This window comes from Ictidomys tridecemlineatus, chromosome 6 (genome assembly GCF_052094955.1).
Source record: "Ictidomys tridecemlineatus isolate mIctTri1 chromosome 6, mIctTri1.hap1, whole genome shotgun sequence".
Taxonomy (NCBI): domain Eukaryota; kingdom Metazoa; phylum Chordata; class Mammalia; order Rodentia; family Sciuridae; genus Ictidomys; species Ictidomys tridecemlineatus.
The window spans coordinates 103,306,095-103,329,173 of NC_135482.1; the positions used below are offsets into that span (position 1 = coordinate 103,306,095).

Below are 23,079 nucleotides of genomic sequence, written 5' to 3' on the forward strand. Positions count from 1 at the left end.
TCATGTTCTGATCTGGTCCATCTCCTTCTCCCTATCTTTTGTCTTTCCTGATTGACAGGTCCATAGATCATGTCATTATTAAATCAGCCCTGCTACCAGATTCAGTTTTCAACTCCAACACATAAGCCTGGTGTGTAAAGCCTCTAAACCTTGGTTATTCTTGCAATTTCCATGTGCCTGCTCTCTAACTGCATTTGGTAATGACTTGATCACTGCCAAATGGGCAACTGGCCCATCTTGGTGAGCGCTTGCAATCCACTGTCTGGCAAAATGCTTAGCACATTAAGTAGGTAACCCGTAAAGGATGAGTAGGTGGGCAGGCAGATGGATGGAGTGATGGAGAAATCAATATCATAAGGAAAATAAGCAGGACAGCCTACAAAGGTATAGGAACTGGGAGGGCTGCTCTGCAGGCTGAGCCTCCTATGGGACACAGTACTACAGGGTATTTGGAGCCATGAAGAGTTAATGACAAAACACTCCCCCAAAGAGCAAAAATTGAAAACAGTACACCATATCCTGGTAGACAGGCTTTCTCTCGAAAAAGACCAAGTCACTCTTGCTCTGCAGCCACACCCTTTTCCTTAAGCACTAAGCAACTGTAATCATCAGGACTCAAACTTGACCAGATGCCAAGGAAAGAGAACTTTTCTTGCCCCTCCGAAGCTATCCCCATTTTTCTAAGAGGAAAGTTGGCAAGCCTGTGATCACTGAGGTGGGAGGGAGGATTTCACCACTTAATACTGCTTTAGGGTCACCTGATATAATAACCCTCCTTCTCCACCTAAGTGTCATTCATGAGTAAAAGAGGCCAGGGCCCCAACACAACCAAACCCATTTCCCTCTGGCCACTCCTACAGGCCCTCCCCTACACCACTGTTCCTGTCACTTCATTCCAGGCATTTAACCCTGGGTGCTCCTGGACAAGGGCTGATGGGTGAATAAGGACAGGAAGAACAGGATCAATAGAAAAGAACAGACTTTTTGGTGATGCATCTGTAATCCCAGCTACTCAGGAGGCTGAGGCAGGAGGATTGTATGTTCCAGACCAGTCTGATCAAATTAGCGAGACCCTGTCTCAAAATAAGATTTTTAAAAGGGACTGAGGTTGTAGCTTAGTGATAAAGCACTTGCCCAGTATGCATAAGGCCTTGGATTCAATCCCCAGTCTTGAAAAAAGAAAAGGAAGGAGGGAAGGAAGGAAGAAAGGAAAGAAGCAAAGAGGCAGCCCCAAAAAAGGAGTCCCCAACAGTCTGTGATTCCCTGTTTGCCTGTTCAATAGGAATTTTGAAAATACAGCAGAAGCTCCTAGGAAAGTCTTTGAAGAAATATCGATCAGATTTAGAAACTGAAGTGTCTGAAGTTTCAACCAAAGTCTTCCTGATCCTTAAAAATTCAGATCCACCTCCCTCCACAGCTCTTCCCCAAATATACCAGCAGGTGGCGCCACTACCAGGGATTTCAAAACCAAAACCAAACAAAGTGGAAACTCAGATTTTTTTTTTTTTTTATGCAAATAGTTCATTCCCTACAACATTCCTCCGGGAATGGTCCCCCCTCCACCTCCACAATCATTCCCTCCCCCTTCCCTCCTCTGCACAACTGCTGTCTCCCTCAACACACAGTGCATCAAGACGCTGTCAGGAGAGCTGAGGACCCAAACACAAACGGGCCTTGAGAAATGTGAGTAAGGCTAATGGGCACCAAGTTGGGAGGGAGAAGCTTGGGCATAGGAGGCAAGCCTGTATCCAGATTTATTCAGGGAGACAGAAACACCCTTCCCCACTTGTATACCTCACCTATCCCAATGCACACATGCATGTACACACATGAACACATACCCTTGTCCCTCCTCTAGAGACCAGAGGAGTCCTTACGTTTGTAAGCCAATATGATCTTCCCCTTCTTTTGTTTCTGGGATCATTGAGAGCTTCCCAGGAGGAGGATCCCCCAGGTGTGTTTCTCAGACTCCATGAAGGGTTGCTCCCAGAGGCCTTTGCTGAACCTTTGGGAGTCCTTTAAGAGAGCCATGTTTGGAAACTCTCACCCTCAATGGACTGGTCCCAAGCCAGCCTTATTCCGGGAAGAGAAGGGGATGGAGGGGGCAGGGCAGGGGAGAAGGCTGGGGAGGGAGCACGATGAGAATGTGGTGACCTCTGGACTGGACACTGCCCTGGGAGGGATGCAACAGCTACCAAGGCCAGGGCCCCTGCCCCACCCACCCCACCAAGAGCATCTCTATTAGGTCTAGAAACGGACAGAGAGGATAAGGCAGAGAAATATGGCCATCCTGTCCCCCACCCCAGCCAACGCCTAAATAGCAAGGGTGCTGCACCCCTCCACCTCCACAGTCACCCTTTTCCTTTTTGGCAGGTGGCTCTTCTTCCTCTTGGTGTCAGCCCTGTTCTGCAGGGCAGGAGTCTCCACCCCCATCCCTCAGAAGCTTTTTGGGGAAGTTACTTCCCCTCTGTATCCCAAGCCTTACCCCAACAACTTTGAGACCACCACTGTGATCACAGTCCCCGAGGGATACAGAGTGAAACTCGTCTTCTGGCATTTTGACGTGGAGCCTTCTGAAGGCTGTTTCTATGACTATGTCAAGGTAGGAGTCAGACTGGGAGGGCAGAGGGGGGAAGGTCCTAACCCCTTCTGGATGCTCAGGCTTGTGCCTTAACCACCCTGGACAGCATGCCCACCCCCAACACCACCCCGGCCCTGTAAGAGCAGGTGCCAAGTGGAGTTCTGCAAACCAGGTGATTCTGTAGATGGGGTACCCACAGGTTGTAAAGTCCTCAGAGCCACAGCCCCATTCTCAGGAGGTTCAGTCTACAAAAGTCAGACAAACCTCCAATCTGCCGACTAGCTAGTAGTCTTTGGGAAACAGCCATGCCTCAGTTTCCCTTCTCATGGAGGATATCTCCATGGCTGCCTGCCTCATCGACATGAGAAAAAGAAATGTGTGTAGGAGTACAGCCTTCAGCAAGGATGGTGGACTCGATTCCCTCATCTCTGTAACCAAGGGGGTTTCCTTCCCAGTCCTGTCTTTCTATTTCCAGCAAAAATAAGATTCCGGATTCAAGCAAAGCCTGTGAATTTCCTCTAACTACCATTCCCAGGTGACAGCCTGAAGGATATGAGAGAAAAACATGAAAATGGTGCCTCTTCATAGTACAGAGGACTTGGCGAGTCTGCAAGGGAGGGGAAGGGTTGGTGGCAGTGACAGTGAGGCACGTCTCCTGCCTTTGAGAGGTTGGAAAATCAGCTAAGGCTGGTGGGCCCCAGGAGCTTGTATTCAACTGGGTATATCCAGAGGGTGTGAATGGCTTGAATAAGATGAGGTGAAATAAGAAGACAGAAAGTAAAGACCAGTTTAGGCTCTAGGAATGAGGGAATGATAAAGGCTGGGCAGAGGTGACCAGGATTCCAGTGGAAGAAGGGCACAGGAAGTGGTGGGATGGAGAGAGACCTTCAGTCCACTGGGGGAGCATAAAACAGGAGAAGTGAGGTAGTAGGCACAAGAGGACATGCAAAGAGTTAGTCACAGGGAGACTCAGGCAGACATATGAACATCAGTCACCTGGGACATTGCAGCAGCCAGAGCCCAGCAAGCAGTGACCAGCTGGAGCCATTGTGGGGCATGATTCTCTCTGGGGCGAGAGAGGAGGACTTTCCCCAACCTGTCACATGGGAAGCAATTCCTCCACAGGGCTTCTTCCTACCCCATGTCCTTCCTCCACCAGGTCTCTGCTGATAAGAAAGATCTGGGGAGGTTCTGTGGGAAGCTGGGGTCTGCACTGGGCAACCCCCCAGGGAAGAAAGAATTTTTGTCCCAAGGGACCAAGATGCTGCTGACTTTCCACACAGACTTTTCCAATGAGGAGAACGGGACCATCATGTTCTACAAGGGCTTCCTGGCCTACTATCACGCTGTGGGTGAGTGGCCTGAGGGAGTCCTTGATTCTGGCCTCAGACATGTTGAATGGGGGATAGAAAAAAAGGAATCTTGAATTCCAAGGAGCCCAAAGCCTGGCTTTCCTTGTTCTTCCTTCAAGAGAGCTTTATTCAAAAGAGGCCTGTCAACCTGGGCTCTGTTCCTATTGGGCAATTCCTATAAAGCATTAGAAAGACCTGGAGGTCCAGGTGGTCAGAAACTGACTATATCTCTAGGCCCCTGGTGACTGACCTCTCTAAGACCAAAGCCACTGCAGAGGTCTCCCAGCAGAAATTCAACTCTTCTTTCTGGAATCTCTTCCAGACCTCGATGAATGTGCTTCCCAGCACAACTCAGCAGAGGAGGTCCCCCAGCCCCAGTGCCAGCACCTCTGTCACAACTACATTGGCGGATACTTTTGTTCCTGCCATCCAGGCTATGAGCTTCAGAAGGATGGGCATTCCTGCCAAGGTAAACTGAGGTGGGCACGGGAGGGAGACAGGGAGACAGCGACAGAGCAGGAGCTTGCTCCACCCCAAGATACCCTGGTGACCCCTTCTGGCTCTGATCTCACAGCCGAGTGCAGCAGTGGGCTGTACACAGAGCCATCCGGCTACATCTCCAGCCTGGAGTACCCCCGGCCCTACCCCCCTGAGCTGCGCTGCAACTACAGCATCCGGGTAGAACGGGGCCTCACCCTTCACATCAAGTTCCTGGAGCCTTTTGAAATTGACGACCACCAGCAAGTGCACTGCCCCTATGACCAGCTCCAGGTACAGCTCCCTACCCCACTGAAAGACCCCCTTCTTCCCCCCATATCCACTTGGCTCTTCTGGTCCCATTATGCTCCTGGATCCTCTGGCAAAGAGGGAGGGATGACCAGCACCTTACAAAGGCTGGGTAGGTTCCCACAAATCTGGAAGTGACCTTCAGCTGAAAATATACACAAGGCAAGATTCCACCACCACCACCTCCCTGGTCACCAGGCTCACACCCAGGCATCCCTGTCTAAAAAATGTCCTAGCTGGAGAAATAACCCTCCCTCCTCCCCCATCAGATCTATGCTAATGGAAAGAACTTGGGCGAGTTCTGTGGGAACCAAAGACCTCCTGACCTTGACACCAGCAGTAATGCCGTGGATCTGCTGTTCTTCACGGATGAGTCGGGGGACAGCAGGGGCTGGAAGCTGCACTATACCACTGACAGTAAGCTTCCTAGACTGCAGCCAGAGTTCAGTGCAGAGCTTATGCTTAGCATGCAGAAAGCCCTGGGTTCCAACACAAGCACCAAATTAATAAATAAACAAAAAATGAAAATAAGCTTCATGGGGACCTCCCTTGCTGGCCAGCAATGGGGAGAGAGAGTGGGAAGAAAGAAAATCAAGTGGCTCTGAAATAACTATGCCCACTGGTCTCCTCAACAGTTATCAAGTGTCCCCAGCCCAAGCCCCTGGATGAGTTCACCATCATCCAAAAACTGCAGCCTCAGTACCAGTTCCGTGACTACTTCATCGCCACTTGCAAACAAGGCTACCAGCTCGTGGAGGTAAGAGCCTCAGGCTGAGGAGAGAAAGCCAATCCAGTGTCTCAGGAGGATTCCAACGGGTAGGTCCACAGCAGCCCTAGACTCACACACAACTGGAATCATCCGGGTTTGAGCTGGAGAGTTACCTGATCTACCAGCTCTCACACTTGACTGCACTCAAGAGAGTTTTTAAAATACCAATGTTGGGTCCCCCACAAGAGACTCTTGATTCCATGAGTCTATAGTGCACCCTGGGTATTAGGATTATTTAAATCCACCCAAGGTGATTCTAATACGCAGACAAATTTAAGGACCAGTGATCTAGTCTGATAACTCTTGGCAGAAAAGGCAGGGTAGAGATGTGGTGACTTATTTAGCATCACGTAATGATTTGGTATAGTAGGGACTGGGACCCAAATCTCCTACTCCTGCTCCAGGGCTCTTTTCTGCATATTGATGGTTTCATCCCAGTCCCACTGACCTATCCTCAGCTTTGCAGACTCAAGAGAGAATATGGTTTTGTCGATGGGCCATTATCACAAAAACTTGTGGTACTTTTTAAAAATAAACAATTGGCAAGGAATGGTGGTGCCAGTAATCTCAGTGACTCAGGAGGCTGAAGCAGGAGGATTGCAGGTTCAAAGCCAGCCTCAGAAACTTAGCAAGGCCCTCAGCGACTTAGCAAGACTGTTTCAAAATGAAAAATAAAAAGGGCTGAGGATGTAGCTAAGTGGTTAAGCAATCCTGGGTTCAATTCCTGGTACCCAAAATAATAATAAATGAAATGAAATCTACAACTGGCTGGGCATAGTGGCCCACACCTGTAATCCCAACAAATCAGGAGGCTGAGGCAGGAGGATCACAAGTTTAAGGCCAGCCTTAGCAACTTAACAAGACTCTCAGCAACTCAACAACATCCTGTATCAAAATTTAAAAATTTAAAAAAGGACTAGGGAGGTAAGTTCAGTGGTTAAGTGCCCCCACGTTCAATCCCCAATATCAAAATAAATAAAAATTAAAAAGTGCTAGAGGGGCTCGGGTTGTGGCTCAGTGGTAGAGTGCTTACCTTGCATGTGTGAAGCACTGGGTTCAATTCTGAGCACCACATATAAATAAATAAAATAAAAGCCCATCAACAATTAAATATATATATATATTTAATTAATATATATGTATATATATATATATATATACATACATACATATATGGGCTGGAGTTATAGCTCAGTGGTAGAGTGCTGGCCTCATACATGTGAGGCACTGGGTTCAATTCCTAGCACCACATATAAATAAGCAAATAAAATAAAAGTACATCAACAACTAAAAAATAAAAAAAAAATTTAAAAAAGAGCTGGAAATGTAGCTCAATAGTAGATTCAATTCCCAGTGATGAAAGAAAGGAAAGAAATACTATAATCTGGGAAAGAAAATGTGATACAGGGAATTCCAGTGAGAGAGAAGCATTGGTTTGCTCTAAGGCGAAGTTTTTTTCTTTCAATACAAAAACTCATCCTGACTTGTGGGTTTTATTGTTTGTTTTCTTGTTTTGAAAATTTAAATCGTAGGGTTTAGTGAGAACAGGCAAGAGTCTGGAGGGAAGCTTATTGGGTCCAACTTTCTGCTTTGTGAGTCAGTATACCATCTGTGGCTCTGGACTGAGAGGTGTGGCTAGTGAGAAATCACAGTCTGAAAAGTAGTAGTTTTGAAGAAGGCAGGAGGCCATGATGGGCCCTAGTGGGGGAGCCCAGGTCTGAAAGCTCAAAAGCCGACTTGAAACTCCCTACTGCTCCTGTGTGGGGAAGGACAGCTGCCTGTCTCCTGGTACTAACAGCACCTCTCACCTTTGCTCAAACAGAGGAACCAGGCACTGCTGTCCTTCACAGCTGTCTGCCAGGATGATGGCACATGGCATCGTGCCATGCCCACGTGCAAGAGTAAGTCACAATTCAGGGGTGTGTCTTCCATTGGGGACCTCCCAGCTTTGGGGACCTGAGCTGAGAAGGAAAGAGAGGGTACAGGCTAGGCTCTCTCCAAGAGCCCCTCCCCGTGACTTGCTCTTTGAAGCTTATGGCCCATCTTAGGAACCACTCAGCCCCATCTCCTCAAGATCAATGGCCTCTACCAGAAATTTCACCCCATCCAACTCCTGTCCTTTGCAAGTGCCCTCCTCACTGACTGTATTTATCTAAGTTTCTCACTCTGTTCTGCAGGCAGACAACTTACATTCCCCCTACTGAAGCTCCAGGGCAGTCATTCTCAGTTCTCACACAATCTTGTGTTCTCCCCTAGTCAAGGACTGTGGGCAGCCCCAAAGCCTGTCTAATGGGGACTTCAATTACATCACCAGAAGTGGGGTGAACACCTACGAGGCCCAAATCCAGTACTACTGCCATGAGCCATATTATAAGATGCAGATCAGACCTGGAAGCAACAAGAATGCACGAGGTAGGAACTGATGCCAATGACAGTCCTCTCTCCTTTACATCTTCTTGGGATGTCTGAGATGTCTTCCGGTGGAATCCCTAGGGAATGTATGCTAACATATCTTCCCAGGACACTGGCTTCTCCTGAAATTACAGTCCGAAAAGTCTATTAGAGAGAGAGAGAGAAATTTTTTTTTAATGTTTATTTTTTAGTTTTCGGCGGACACAACATCTTTGCTTGTATGTGGTGCTGAGGATCGAACCCAGGCCACATGCATGCCAGGCGAGCCTGCTACCTTGAGCCACATCCCTAGCCCCGAAAAGTCTATTAGTTTTGAAGAAGGTGGTACCTGAGCTGATGCAAAGAGAAAGATTTGAACTTCATAAACTGCCATTTCCTTTTTACCACCACTACAATCATCACCACAGTCACTATCACTACTTGTAACAACACTATCATCACCACCAATAGTACCAATACTAGCACAGACACCACCATAACCATTATTGCTAACAATACCAATACCGTCCTTACCAACAATAACATCACCACCACCACCATCGCCACCAACATCATTACCATCACCACCATTACCAGCACCAAGGGTATCCATACCATCATTACCAATGCCAAAACCACAATCACCACCATCACCATTATTACCAGCAACATCATTACCACAATCATCATTATTACCAATCACTACAAAAACCAATACACTAGGATAGACAGCAGAATACATCAGCCACTAGAATGGCAATATGTAAATCAATGGAAGGGTAACTGATGTGATACAGCAATCTGTATACGGGGTAAAATTGGGAGTTCATAACCCACTTGAATCAAACTGTGAAATATGATATATTAAGAACTATGTAATGTTTTGAACGACCAACAATAAAAAAAAAAAAAAAACAATACACAGGGGACTGGGGATGTGGCTCAAGCGGTAGTGCGCTCGCCTGGTATGTGTGCAGCCCGGGTTCGATCCTCAGCACCACATACCAACAAAGATGTTGTGTCCGCCAAGAACTGAAAAAAAAAAATATTAAAAATTCTCTCTCTCTCTCACTCTCTCTCTCCTCTCTCACTCTCTCTTAAAAAAAAATAATACACACACCACCATCACCATCACCATACCAACACTCCCATCATCAACACCACCAACACCACCAGTATCATTACCAATACCACCATCGTCAATACCAATTCCACCATCACCACCAACACTACCATTACTATCATCACCACCACTGTGACCACCATTACCATCACCACCACTACAGTTTCAGTGAGTCTTGCCCCTCCATTCTTCCTACCCAGGGTGAATATTGTGATTTTTTTCATTTAGGTTTACTTAATGACTCTCAAAATCATCTATGGGTATCTTGAAAATTAAAAAAAAAATCAAGGTTGGGGGTATAGCTCAATGGTAAAGCACTTGCCTACATGTGTGAAGGAGCTGGACGAAGTGGCGCACGCCTATAATCCCAGCAGCTCGGGAGACTGAGACAAGAGGATTGCAGGTTCAAAGCCAGCATCAGCCAAAGTGAGGCACTAAGCAACTCAGTGAGACTCTGTCTCTAAATAAAATACAAAATAGGGCTGGGGGATGTGGCTCAGGGGTCGAGTGCCCCCGTGTTCAATCCTTGGTACAACAAAAAAAAAAAGTATGAGGGGCCCTGAGTTCCATCCCCAGCACTGTAAAAAATAAATAAATAAATAAAGCCAAAACAGCATTCGTTAAAACAGGTTTAAAATGTGTAAAAAAAAAAAAAAACCTAGGTTATGTATGATATGCATTAAGAGATGGGCTTTGGAGTCAGACATCTCTCCCTATTCATGTTAGTTCTGGTGCTTAGAAATTCTGTGATCCTGCTAAGCATAGTGGTGTACTTCTGTGATTGATCCCAGAGACTTCGGAGGCTGAAATAGGAGGATCACAAGTTTAAGAAAAGGGTCAACAATTTAATGAGACCCTAAACAACTTAGTGAGACCATGTTTCAAAATAAAATATTAAAAGGGTTAGAGATGAAGCTCTGTGGTAAATCATTCCTGAGTTCTATCCCCAATACCAATAAATAAATAAAAGAATATTTTGACCTTGTGCAAATTATTTAAACTCAGTTTCCACATCTGTATAAATTGAAGATAATATGTACCTGAAAGTATCACTGGTGGCACATAAATGAGATAATGCAGACAAAATGCTTAGCCAAAAGCATGGTACATTGTCAACAAGCAAAAAATGTAGCTAATGCTGGGCAAGTGGCACACACCTGTAATCCCAGTAGCTAGTGAAGCTGAGGCAGGAGGATCATGAGTTCAAAGCCAGCTTTAGCAAATCAAGGTGCTAAGCAGCTCAGTGATACCCCATCTCTAAATAAAATGCAAAATAGGGCTGGAGTTGTGACTTAGTATTTGAGTGCCCCTGAGTTCAATTCCAGTACCAAAAAAAAAAAAAAAAAGTAGCTACCATAATTATCTGCAATCCCACTACCAAGATGTGTCACTAACTGGGCATGGTGGCACATGCCTGTAATTCCAGAGGCTGAGGCAGGATCAGTTAGAGGCCAGCCTTAGCAATTTAGCAAGGTCCTAAGCAACTTAGTGAAACCCTGTCTTCAAGTAAAAAATACAAAAGGATGGGGACGTAGCTCAGTGGTTAAGTACCCCTGGATTCAATCCCCAGTACCAAAAAAAAAAAAAAGCCTCACTGATAAGATTTGGATATATTTCTTTGGTTTTATGACTACTTGCACAAATAGGCCCCACATTAGACATATGTTTAAGTACTCTAATTTTTTTCCACTTGACCTTAAAACAAAAATATATGTAAGAGCCTCTTAACATTTTTGATATTTTATCCTTATATGTTTGAACAGTTTAACTTTCATCCTCATCTGTGTTGGTTCCTTATCTCCCATCTCCCTATAACAACATAGTCAGTGCTCACTGGCTTCTGCATCCTGGCTTTCTTACCCTTCCCACCCTCAGGGTTGTACACCTGCACAGCCCAGGGCATCTGGAAGAATGAACAGGAAGGAGAGAAAATCCCTCGGTGTTTGCCAGGTGAGTGGAAACCCTCTGGGGCCATCCTTGATATCTTAAAGCAGCCCTGCCCGACCCCAGAAGAAGCATGGCACAGAGAAAGGAGACCTGAGTGAGGAGAGAGATACTTTAGCTGGAAGTCAAAACCAGAGATGAGGAGTAAGGGCAAAGGAGAGTAATACAGAGAAGAAGAGGAAGGTACTAGGAGAAAATAAGAGAGGCACAGAGAACTGGACCCAGTCCTGATGCGCTAGCATTTTCACGGATGGGAAATCAGGGAATAAATATAAGAGAAATCCTAGGAAGAAATAAACAAGAAGAGGAGAAACGGCCCACCAGAGGTCCAAGAACAGGGCGTAGGAAGAGAGGAGAAAGAAAATGGGCAAGAATCAAACAGAAGGGAGGAGAGGAACTGACTGACCACGGGAGGGAGGCGGGGGCAGGCCCCGGGCTGACTGGTCTTGTCCTCCTGTCTCTCTTCTCTAGTGTGTGGGAAGCCCGTCAACCCTGTGCAACAGAAGCAGCGCATCATTGGAGGGCAAAAAGCGCAGCCGGGCAACTTCCCCTGGCAGGCGTACACGGTCATCTACGGGCGAGGGGGCGGGGCCCTGCTGGGTGACCGCTGGATCCTCACAGCTGCCCACACTCTCTTCCCCAAGGACCACCACGCACAGGAAAATGTCACCAAGGATGTGTTCCTGGGCCACACCAATGTGGAGGAGATCCAGAAATTGGGAAATCACCCTGTCCACAGGGTCATCGTCCACCCAGACTATCGTCAGGACGAGTCCCACAGTTTTGAGGGGGACATTGCCCTGCTGGAGCTTGAAAACAGTGTCACCCTGGGCCCCAACATCCTCCCCATCTGCCTCCCTGACAATGAGACCTTCTATGATAAAGGCCTCATGGGCTATGTCAGTGGCTTTGGGATAACAGAGGAGAGGATCGCTAACGACCTCAGGTTTGTCCGCTTACCTGTAGCTGATCGAAAGGCCTGTGAGAGGTGGCTCCGGGAAAAACAGAGTAACGATGTGTTTTCTCAAAACATGTTCTGTACGGGGGACCCATCTCTAAAGCAGGATGCCTGCCAGGGGGACAGCGGAGGTGTTTTTGCAGTGAGGGACACCAACAGCGATCGCTGGGTGGCTACGGGCATCGTATCCTGGGGCATCGGATGCAGTAAAGGATATGGCTTCTACACCAAACTACTCAGTTATGTGGACTGGATCAAGAAAGAGATTGGGGAGGATGTCTGAGCCTAGATTTCACTAGGCCAGAATCCAGAGAGCAGTAAAACATAGTAATCTGACCAGTAGATCACCACTAAGAACCCACATTAAAACCGCTGATGCAGAAAGCCACTGTGAAACTCTCTAATTGTATTGTCTGTTTGTTTTTGTTTTCCTATTGCCTTTTGGTTTTAGTTTTGGCTTTTTGCTGTGCTGGAGATCAAACCCAGAACCTCAAGGGTACAAAGTACATGCTCCATCACTAAGCTACATCCCCATCCCATAAATTCTCTACTTTATAGTACCAACCACATTCTTTACCTGAAACAAATCAAAGATGCCTTTCATTTATCCAAGGATTACAGAATATATACTTATTAATCTCTACTTATATTTTCCTTTTCATTTTTATACCACTGGGAAGCTGAATAAAACCTTTTACAAATAAAAATTTATGAGACACTTTGGAGTGTCAAATAAGTCAAAAGTGGTATTTAATTAACAAAAATATTTAATAAGATCATGTTTAAAATATTTACCTTAGGAACACGATAATAACAATTTACAATTAGCATTAAGAATAACAATATATTGGTGGTTCAAGATTTAGCTCAGTGGAAAGCACTTGCCTAATACCCCCAAGGTCATGGGTTCATCTGCAGGGCTGAAAACAAAACAAAACAAAAACCACGTCAGGAATAATAATAATATATCTCTGCATTTTGTTTTGATTGTACAAAAGAAGAAAGTCCTAATTTTCCCACAGAGTTGTAAATGCAACAGCTTTTTTAACAGCTCACCTTCCAAACTCTAAATAGTTCTTAAAGAAAGAAAGTTATTAAATTTTTGTCCCCAAGTTGAATCACTAACAATATTTTTAAATAACTTAGGTTTTTGTTGTTGTTGTTTGTCTGTTTGCTTGTTTGATTGTAGTATTGGGGATGGAATCCAGATGCACTTTTCCACTGAACTACATCCTTAATCCTTTTTAATTTTTATTTTTAAGACAAGGCATTGCTAAATTCCCCAGGCTGACCTTCAACTTTCAATCCTCCTGCCTCAGCCTCCCAAGTTGCTAGGATTACAGGTGTGCACTGTCCTGCCTGGCAATAACTTGGATTCTTTAAGATTTGTTTAAAGAGTCAGGCTCAGGGCTGGGTATATAACTCAATTGATAGAGTGCTTTCCTTGCATGCACAAGGCCCTGGGTTCAATCCCCAGCACCACAAAAAAAAAAAAAAAAGAGCCAAGCTCAGTGGTGTATGCCTATAATTCCAGCAACTTGAGGGGCTGAGCAGGAGGATCACCAGTGTCAGCAACTTATCAAGGCCCTAAACGATTTAGCAAGACTCTGTCTAAAAAATAAAAAGGGCTGGGGATATAGCTCAATGGTAAAGTGCCCCAGGATTCAATCCCTGGTGAAAGAAAGGAAGGAGAAAAAGAGCTGAGTATGGTGGCACCTGCCTGTAATCCCAGCAACTGGGAAGACTAAGACGGGAGGATCACAATAACCTCCAGCAATTTATCAAGACCCTGTCTCAGAATAAAAAATAAAAAGGGCTGGGGATGTAACTCAGTGGTACAGCACCCCTTGGTTTAATCCCCAGTACCTTTATTAAAAAAAAAAAAAAGGAAAAGAAGAAAGTTCTTTTCAATTATTTTAAGGAAATAATTAATCAATTATTTTAAGGAATTTACAACAAAAAGGAAGAAGGAAATAGGGTAAGCCAGGCCTGAGGGTATAGCTCAGTAGTAGAACGCTGCCTACCCTTCAGGAGGCTTTGGGTCAGATCTTCCACATGGGAAAGGAAAGAAGGAAGAATTTGGACAAACTATTGGAGGAACTGTGGTCAAACAAAATTTGCAAATTTGCGAGATTAGGGGAATAACACAATGTTTATACACTGATAGGAATTACACAAGAGAGGAAAAACGGTGACAATGTGTGGGGGTGGGGGAGGCAGATCCAGTTGGAAGGGTGGATGTGATATCCCTCCTAAACTAAGGCTAGCAGAGAATCAGGGAACAGCAGATGTTGGTATGCGGTAGTCAATGGAGTGGAGAAATTATGCAGTTGTCCTAGTCTTCATTTGTCTTGGTGAAGTAGAAAATAAGGTCACCAGTTGAAAGTAAGGATGAAGAAGGTTGGGGGTTTGAAGACAGAGAAGTAATGAAATGATTTTTGAGAATGGATTAGGAAATTCTGATTGCAGGACCACTGAACACTCACTTGAGGGCTGGGGATGTGACTCCGTGGTAGAGTGTTTCCCAGGCATACTTGAGAACCTGGGTTCAATCCCCAGCCCCTCAAAAAAATAAAAAGTTCATTTGAAATTTATGAATCAAAAGTGAGAGAATTTTTACTTTTATTCAAAAGGCATTTATTCCCTCCCCTTGGAAATTATAGAAATGAACTAACAAGTATTAAGAAGTCACCTCCTTCAAGGATGTTGTCACAGATCACTTCTTCTGTCATCACAATCTTCTTCAACATGAATTCTATAATAGTAATTTTTCTTCACTTAGGATAATGCATTTTACTGATTTCTGGCTTGAGTGTATTACTCATTCAATCACAGATCTCTAACAAGCCCCTACTAAGGACCAGGCACCACGGCAGGATTTGTTTTTGAAGAGGCAGCTCTGTTTTGAAGCAGTGACTGTGCAGGCCTTGCCCTTGATGGAGCCATGGGTGCCAACTCTGTGCCCTCTGTGGTAGACATGCTGCTCTTAATGTCCTCCAGCATCCATAGTCATCCTAAAGCTGATTGGATCACTGATGTTCAATCAGCCTCATCCTCAAAGGCCCAGAACAGAATAACCCAATTGCAATTTATTTCCTCTGATGAGGTCAGTCAAACTCGAGATTTTTGGTCTTAGCTCCTCTACCAGTTTGTTGCCATGTGCCTGATGGTTGCAGACAGGGAGGGCACTTTAATAAACTGGCCAGAATTTCCAGGCCCTAGGGACAGTGACTGGGATCCCCAGCTTGGGAAGCAGAGGGGATTCTGTGCTTTTGCACATGTTAATGAGGATGAGCTGGTGCAATGAGCTTTTTAATTAGGTTGACTTGGTGCCTGACCCCACTGTACTGTGTGCCCAGTAGCTGGGGAAGCCTTCCCACCTGCAGGAGTCAGATAGAGTGTCCTGGAAGGCTTCCTGGCATGCCCCAGGCCCCCAGAATTCTCTTTGGTGAGATAATCTCACTTGTTTTAAGACAGTTGTGAGCTGAGCTGTGTTTTCCCCCCAGCCACTAGCACAGCTGTACCAGTATAGGCACATAGGACACAGGGTCCGATTTGGTCAGGGGAGTATATTTAGACCACAGCAGGGCAAGAGAGTCCAAGGTATATGCAAGAGAGTTATCACATGGAAGTTAAGCTAATTAAAGAGGAAATCAAGCCAAGTGTAGTGGCACACACCTGTGAACCCAGCAACTCAGGAGGCTGAGGCAGGAAAGTTTCAAGTTCTAGGCCAGCCTCAGCAACTTAGAAAAGCCCTAAGAATAAAAAATATAAAAGGACCAGGGATGTAGCTCAGTGGTAGAATGCCCCTGGGTTCTATCCCCTGTACGAGAGAGAGAGAGAGAGAGAGAGAGAGAGAGAGAGAGAGAGAGAGAGAGAAATATCAAGTGCTTAAGGGAATAATATGTAGTAAATATGTAATAGGTTCACGGTCAACATATTGGGGGGTTCCTGGTGTGAGATATTGCTTCTAAGGAAGTAACCTGGAAAAATAGGAAGCAGTGGCAAGAGAAGAGGATGTGTGAAACTGAGACTAGTACAGTTGTTGTCCATGTGAAGGACTATGCAGCTGTGACCATGGAAGTGTGTATCTGAGACACGGTGGAAGATAAAATTGTTGGAAGATATTTCATGGATCTGTGAGGTCAGAGTTTTAAATGAATACATGCTGAAATTGCCAAAAATCAAGATAGGAATGGTGTTAGGATGGCATTGAACTAGAAACCAAGATTACTGAGAGAATGACTGAAATTAATGAGAGAAGTGACTAGGTTTCAGAGGACCACATTGATGAGCAATAGATGTGGATAGTACAGTCTGATGATGTGAGCTTTAGAACTGAGAGGTTGAGGGACTGGGGTTGTGGCTCAGTGGTAGAGCACTTGCCTAGCATGTGTGAGGCCCTGGGTCCGATCCCTAGCACCACATATAAATAAGGAAATAAAATAAAAAATCCACTGGCAACTAAAAAATATTTTTTAAAAAAACTGAGAGGTTGGGAGAAGAGGGAGAGAATAGCCATATGCTGTCAGGCCTAGGAGAATGGAGACTTTGGGAGAAAAATACCGTCACCAATTGAGAGGGTTTCAGGAGGACACAGTGATTCAGAGAACTGTCTCTGTGGTTAAACTGCCTTGATACTTTCCATCCATGGATCTCAGCAAATTTCTTAACCTCTCTGAACTTCAGTTTCTTCTTGCATAAAATTGGGGGCAATTATAGTACATACAATCTCATACAAATATTAAAAATTTAAGTGGGATGATTCGTGTGATGGGCTTAACACAGTGCCAAGCACATTGTAAGCAATACTGGGGAGAAATCCTTCAGGTACCTCACAGCCTTAATGTCCACCATCAGAGGGCAGAATCCTTCTTTGACTGTAATCTTAGATGTGAATTTCTCTCTTTCAACACACTTTTTAGTCAGTTTGCTATTATATGCTGTGGTTTGAATGTGTCCTCCAAAGTCCATGTGCTGGACACTTCATCCCCCAAGCAACAGTGTTGAGAGGTGGGAAGTTTAAGAGGTGATTAGGCCATGAGGGCCATGCCTCATTAACAGACGAATACCATTATCATGGGAGTAGGTTAGTGATCTCAGGAGTGGTTCCTGATAAAAGGATGAGCCTTCCACAACCATGTGATGCTTTCCACTGTGTTGGAATGCAGCAAGAAGGCATCACTAGATGCAACCCCGCTATTTTAGAATGTTCATTATAAATTACCCAGTTTATGGTATTCTATTATAGCAACATTAAAAAAAAAAAGCAGACTAAGACAAAAAACAAAAAGTAATACCGTGCCAGGCACGCACGATGGCACACACCTATAATCCCAGCAGTTCAGGAGGCTGAGGCAGGAGGATCTTAAGTTCAAAGCCAGCCTCAGCAAAAGTGAGGTGCTAAGCAATTTAGTGAGGCTCTGTCTCTAAATAAATACAAAAATAAGGATGGGGATGTGGCTCAGTAGTTGAGTGCCCTTGAGTTCAAACCCTGGTATTCACCCCCCAAAAAAGAGTAATACCATCCTACCTGTAATCCCAGCAACTCAGGAGGCTGAGACAGGAGGTTCACAAGTTCAAGGCCAACCTCAGCAAATCAGCAAGGCCCTAAGCAATTCAGCAAAACCTTGTCTCAAAACATAAAAAGGGCTGGAATGTGGCCCAGCAGTTAAGCACCCCTGGGTTCAGTCCCTAGTAACCCTCCTCCCTGAAAAGATTACTATTACCATTAAAGATACAGAAACAGAGAAGTGGTATGATTTCCAGAGTCCCAAGACAATTTTAAGGCATCCCCCGCCCCAAAATATTTCTGACTGATTGAAGTGCCATTAACAAGAAGCAAACATACTTCAAGTCTTTGTAGGCCAGCCTGATGGGTTGGTAAGTTCACTCATACTGGATGAATGATGATGTGAGGGCAGCACAAGATGCCAAAAGCAGCCAAGAACCAGGAAGGAGATTTGAAGTGGCTTAGGGTCACCTGAAGCAAACTGAGGCAGCTTTGTTAATTGCTGGTGACCGGGGGACGGCGAGGGGGGGGGGAATCTCCACATTGAACCGTGTCACCAGTAGAGACCCCTCAAAGTACTTAGTTTCACCTACATCCAACATAGGTGATTCATGTTTTCCAAAATCTCGGTTGAGCCTCTTGAACTCAGCCTTTCCCCTTGCACAGTTGCAGGAGAAAACCAAATTCTCACTTTGGGGTCTTTCAGTCCCTCTCAGGCCTGACCATACTCACCTCTAGGGGTCCCAGGATTCTGTTTTCTTCAGTCCTGAGATTTCTCTCCACTATGTACTCAAGAACTTTTTTGCTTTTATCCTAGCATCTGTGAATTTTTATTCTAGTCATTTTCTTTTGCAGTTGGAAACCTTAGATTCTTCTGGCTTTCTATCTAACAGAGACAAAAAAAAAAATTTTTTTTAATTGTGTTCATGAATGGCAGATACCCAGAAAAACCTGAGTATGTTATGCCAGAAATATTTCACTCAGTCCAAAGCAATGAAGACAAAAGAAATAATTTGCTTTCCCATTAAACTTAAGGAGATACAGATTGCAAACAGCCTATTTGGAGGTCAGACAGAAGACCGTGGTTAAAATTAGGATAAACTCCTTACAGGCAGTTGCTAGTCCCTATGTCCTTTGCATTCCCTTGCAGAAGGAGAAAGGTTTTGTAAAACAAAAGCTGCACTCAACTTCCCCACTCACCCCCATAACAAGATTAATTAGAAGACTCTCCCTTTATGTTGATTCTCCTCCTTTGGGGTTTCCCTACTGTTGCTTCTGTTGCTAGACTTCATCTTGCCCCCATAACATATCCAATCTCCCCTTTTCTCTTGCTCTAGAGAGGGTGCGTTAGTCAGCTTTCTGCTATCATAACTAAATACCTGAGATAGTCAATTTAAAAAGAGGAAAGGCTTATTTTTGACTGGTGATTTGACAGGTTTCAGTCCATGATGAGTTGGCCCTGTTGCTTTGGGGCTTGCAGCAAAGCAGCACAGCATAGCAAGGAGCATGTGGAGGAGCAAAACTGTTCACCTTATGGCAACAGGAAATAAAAGAGAGGAAGAGACCTGCAGCTCACAATGCCCTTCAAGGGCACACCACCAGTGACCTAGAGACCTCCTGCTAGGCCCTACCTTTTAAAGATTCTACTGGTTTCCAATAGAACAAAGCTGAGGACCAAGCCTTAAGACAAAGCCTTTGGAGAACATTCTAGAATCAACCTATGGCAGTGAACATACCCACCTTGATCATCTTAGCACTACTGAGAGATGCTGGACCTTTTAAAAGTACCTTTATGTAATTGTAAGAGAAACAAAAATGGGAGGGACTGGGGTTGTGGCTCAGCGGTAGAGCACATGCCTAGTGCGTGTGAGGCACTGGGTTCAATCCTCAGCACCACATATGAATAAATAAAAAATAAAGGTATGAGGTATAAAAAAATGGGAAAGAGTATGCTTATAAAGAGGTAGCTAAAGGGATATCTTTGTGGTAATGGAGCAGTTCTATAGATATATAGATGTATATGTATCTTTCTATATATAGGAAAATACATATATAGAGGAAGATAGATATATAGATACATATATAGGAATATAATAGATAGATAGATAGATAGATAGATATCCCCTCTGCTCTCTCTTTGCTATATATATATATATATATATATATATATATATATATATGATTGCAGTAGTGGTTATATAAAGCTCCAATATGAAAAAAAAAATGATGCAGCACTGTGCATTGCATCAATGTTTCCTGGTTTTGCTATTGCATAAGATGCAACCTATAGTTACATAAGATGCAATCGGGGCTGGGGCTATAGCTCAGTGGCAGAGCGCTTGCCTAGCAAGCTTGCCTGGGTTCGGTCCTTAGTACCACATAAAAATAAATAAAATAAAGGCATTCTGTCCATCTTCAACTACAAAAATTAAAAATAAAATAAAAAGATGCAACCAATAGAGATTCTGGGGGTTTTTTGTTTGTTTGGTTTTTTAAAGGTAACCATTAGGGGAAATGGTTGAAAGGTACACAGCACCTCTGTGTACTAATTTTGTAACTTCTGGTGAATCTACATTTCAAAAGAAAGAGGATTTTTGTTAAATCAGCATAAAAAATAATGACAGAGATTGAGGATTTGATCAATACTAAAGTTTTCTCCTATTTTTAATTTTTAATTAAAAACATTGAATTATATTTATTATTTTCCTATTTTAATTAAAAAATAGGATATGCAGAAAATTAAAATCACATTTCTACAGACTATGCTTCTAATTTTAATAATCATAGTCAAGACAACTTGAAAGAGTCCCAGAATCCTTTCCAGCCCACTCTGGGCTGGTCCCATGTCAACTAAGTTCCTTTCCATCACGTCCTTTCCATTTTTCTATTGCCCTGTGGAGAAAGGCATAGAGGTTTATTTAGAAAAGTAGATACTTATTCAGGGACCATCTCAAGAGAGAGAGGCCTTTGGGCTACAGCAAAGAATATAATACAAGCCCAAGGGAGAATGCGGGCATCTCTGGAGGAGAGAACCTTCCATCGGAAGATTTTGACCACTATGCACTGTCTTTTTTTTGAGAGAATTTTTTTAATACTTATTTTTTAGTTTTTGCCGTATACAACATCTTTGTATGTGGCGCTGAGGATCGAACCCGGGCCGCACACATGCCAGGCAAGCGCACTACCGCTTGAGCCACATCCCCAGCCCATATGCACTGTCTTTCCTCCCCGACCAGCTGCAGTTTGGATCTGGAATGTGTCCCCGAAACCCACACGTGGTATAGGGTTGGTCCTCAGCCCGTAGCACTATTGGGAGGCAGTGGAGCCTTTCAGAGGTAGAAGAAGTTAACTTCCTAGTGGGAGGAAGTTAGGTGGCTGGGAGAGTGCCCTTGAGGGGGATATGGGGACTGCAGCCCCTCTGATCTCTCTCTCTTTGCTTCCCAGCCACTTTGAGGGGAGCCAGTTGCTCCCTGACACACTCCCCACCATGATGTGCTGCCTCACCATGAGGTCACCTGATCATGGCCTGGAACCTCTAAGACTGAGCCAAAATAAACCTTTCCTCTTTTTTCAGGTGATCATCTCTGGCATTTTACTAGAGAAACCGAAAGCTAACACAATAATTCATTGGCCCATTTTCTTCTAACTGAAGAAAACTGACAATTCATCTGCTTTAAAAAGGGTTTTGGGTTTTTTTGGCAATCAGGCACAGAGGTGCATGCCTGTAATGCCAGCTACTCAGGAGGGTAAGGCAGGATAATCACAAGTTTAAGGCCAACCTGGCACTTTATTGAGACCCTGTCTTAAAAATTAAAATAAAAAGGATTTGGAGATTTAGCTCAATGGTAGAACACTTGTCTAGCATGCACAAAGCCCTGGGTTTAATCCCTGGCACCATAAAAAATAAAAATATATTTTTAAAATTTTGTTTTCCTGAGTTTCAGGTGAAGCAGGCACACATTGTCCCTAAGCAAATTTCAAGGCAGTGTGATTGATTGATATCCTTTAAACCACCTGTATACTAGCCCTTCTAGGTCTGAAAATGACCACTGCCCCAACTCAAGTGTGATGATAATTAATGTGGATCCTTTTCCTGCCACCCAGGGAGACCATCTTGCAGGGCAGTTAACCAGGCAAAACCCCAAACCCTTATGAGGCAGCAGGGAAAGGGAAATAAGATTCTCTCTGGAAAGGATAAATTTCCTTTTTCTGTTAACTTGTCAGATTCTTGGTTAATTGCTGTTATCCCAAATATAAAAGAAGGGAAATGTCTCTATCACAGATCCTGTTTCTCAAATATTTCTCCAAATGTATTTTTTTCTCCAAAACAATCCTCTTTCTGTCACCCAAATCACTGTAGTCTAGGGTACACTCACTGTCAATTGCATCTGCAATGACAGGTAATGGGTGAGGTAGTTAGGAGGTGTACTTTCTGCCACTTGATTGACTTGATGCCATCTTTCCAGAGACTCCCTGTGATTGCCTGTGATTCTTCAGTCCCTTCTATCAGAATTCTTCTGGTTACCTCATCATTTATTTATCCTGAAGCCTAAAGTCAACTGTTGAATCTGGCCCTTTCCGTGTATGGGAGATCAGAGTCCTTTTTTGATAAACCCCAAACACACCCCTGTTGACTTCTGGGAAATCTGCTCTTCTGAAGCCAAATGTCACATGAAACAGGCCAGAGTTCCCCTGAACCCTTATTGTCAACCCTCAGCTCTCATAAGATACCTTGTCAGGATGATCATCACTCTAAGATAGCTCTCCTGTCTGCAGTTTTAAAAATGCTAAATCTGGCCAGGCACAGTGGTACATTCCCATAAACCCAGCAAGAGAGGCTGAGACAGGAGAATTGCAAGTTCTAGGGCAGCCTCAGCAATTTAGTGAGACTGTAGTGAGACCCTATCTCAAAATTTTTTAAATAAATGAAATGGACTAGGAATGTAGTTCAGTGGAAAAATGCCCCTGGGTTTAATCCTCAGTACCAAAAGAAAAAAGCGATGCTAAGTCTCAGGGCTGGGGATGTAGGTGAGTGGTAGATCACTTGCCTACTATGAAACTTGCCACGTATGAGACCCTGGTTTCATTTCCAGTTCCCCTCTCAAAATAAATCTAAGTCTCTCTCTCTCTCTCTCTCTCTCTCTCTCTCTCTCTCTCTCTCTCTCTTTTGGGGGGGTGGGTACCAAGATTCAGGATTTAAACCCCCCCCCCACACACACACACAAAAAAAAAAGTGTTTGTCTCTCTCTCCCTTTTTTTTTTTTTTTTTTTTTTTGGTACCGGGATTCATCCCGGAGGTGCTTAAACACTGAGCCATATCTCTATCCCTTTTCATTTTGAGATAGCATCTTGCTAAGTTATTTATGGCCTTGCTAAATTGCTGAGGCTGGCCTCAAACTTGCAATCCTCATTCCTCAGCCTAGTTATTATTTGAAGAGGAGTTTTGTTTGTTTATTTGTTTGTTTTATTTTGCTTTGCTTTGTTTTTCTAAATTTCTCTTCCCTAGAAAATAGCTGGTAAAGTCTCTGGGTCCATCATCAGTGAACTTTCAGCTACAGTTGGTACAGAGTCCACTTCAATTTACTACCTTATTGAAAAATCAAAACTACCAAGAAAGCAGACAAGAAAATACTGAACATTTTTTTCTTTTGCTGTACTGGGGA

At 44.2% G+C, this 23,079-nt stretch overlaps 1 protein-coding gene and 1 long non-coding RNA gene across 4 annotated transcripts; one reads left to right on the plus strand and one right to left on the minus strand.

Moving 5' to 3' along the window:
• Positions 1–1,521: 1,521 nt before the first annotated feature.
• Positions 1,522–12,303, plus strand: C1r (complement C1r). Its single transcript, XM_005338304.5, has 11 exons — positions 1,522–1,683; positions 2,374–2,602; positions 3,741–3,933; positions 4,256–4,402; positions 4,508–4,704; positions 4,989–5,136; positions 5,355–5,476; positions 7,311–7,389; positions 7,745–7,900; positions 10,878–10,952; positions 11,418–12,303. Coding segments are annotated over exons 1-11 (2,118 nt in total). The 5' UTR covers positions 1,522–1,681; the 3' UTR covers positions 12,188–12,303.
• Positions 12,304–12,432: 129 nt separating this feature from the next.
• Positions 12,433–19,394, minus strand: LOC120888366 (uncharacterized). 3 transcript variants are annotated; one of them, XR_013423124.1, is made up of 4 exons: positions 18,149–19,394; positions 17,438–17,897; positions 14,597–17,333; positions 12,433–12,824 (listed from the first exon to the last, which is right to left on the minus strand). It is a non-coding gene; the product is annotated as an uncharacterized LOC120888366 (long non-coding RNA). The 3 variants fall into 3 exon arrangements; XR_013423123.1 differs by having other exon boundaries at positions 17,438–17,514; positions 17,756–19,394; XR_013423121.1 differs by having other exon boundaries at positions 17,438–19,394.
• Positions 19,395–23,079: the final 3,685 nt, after the last annotated feature.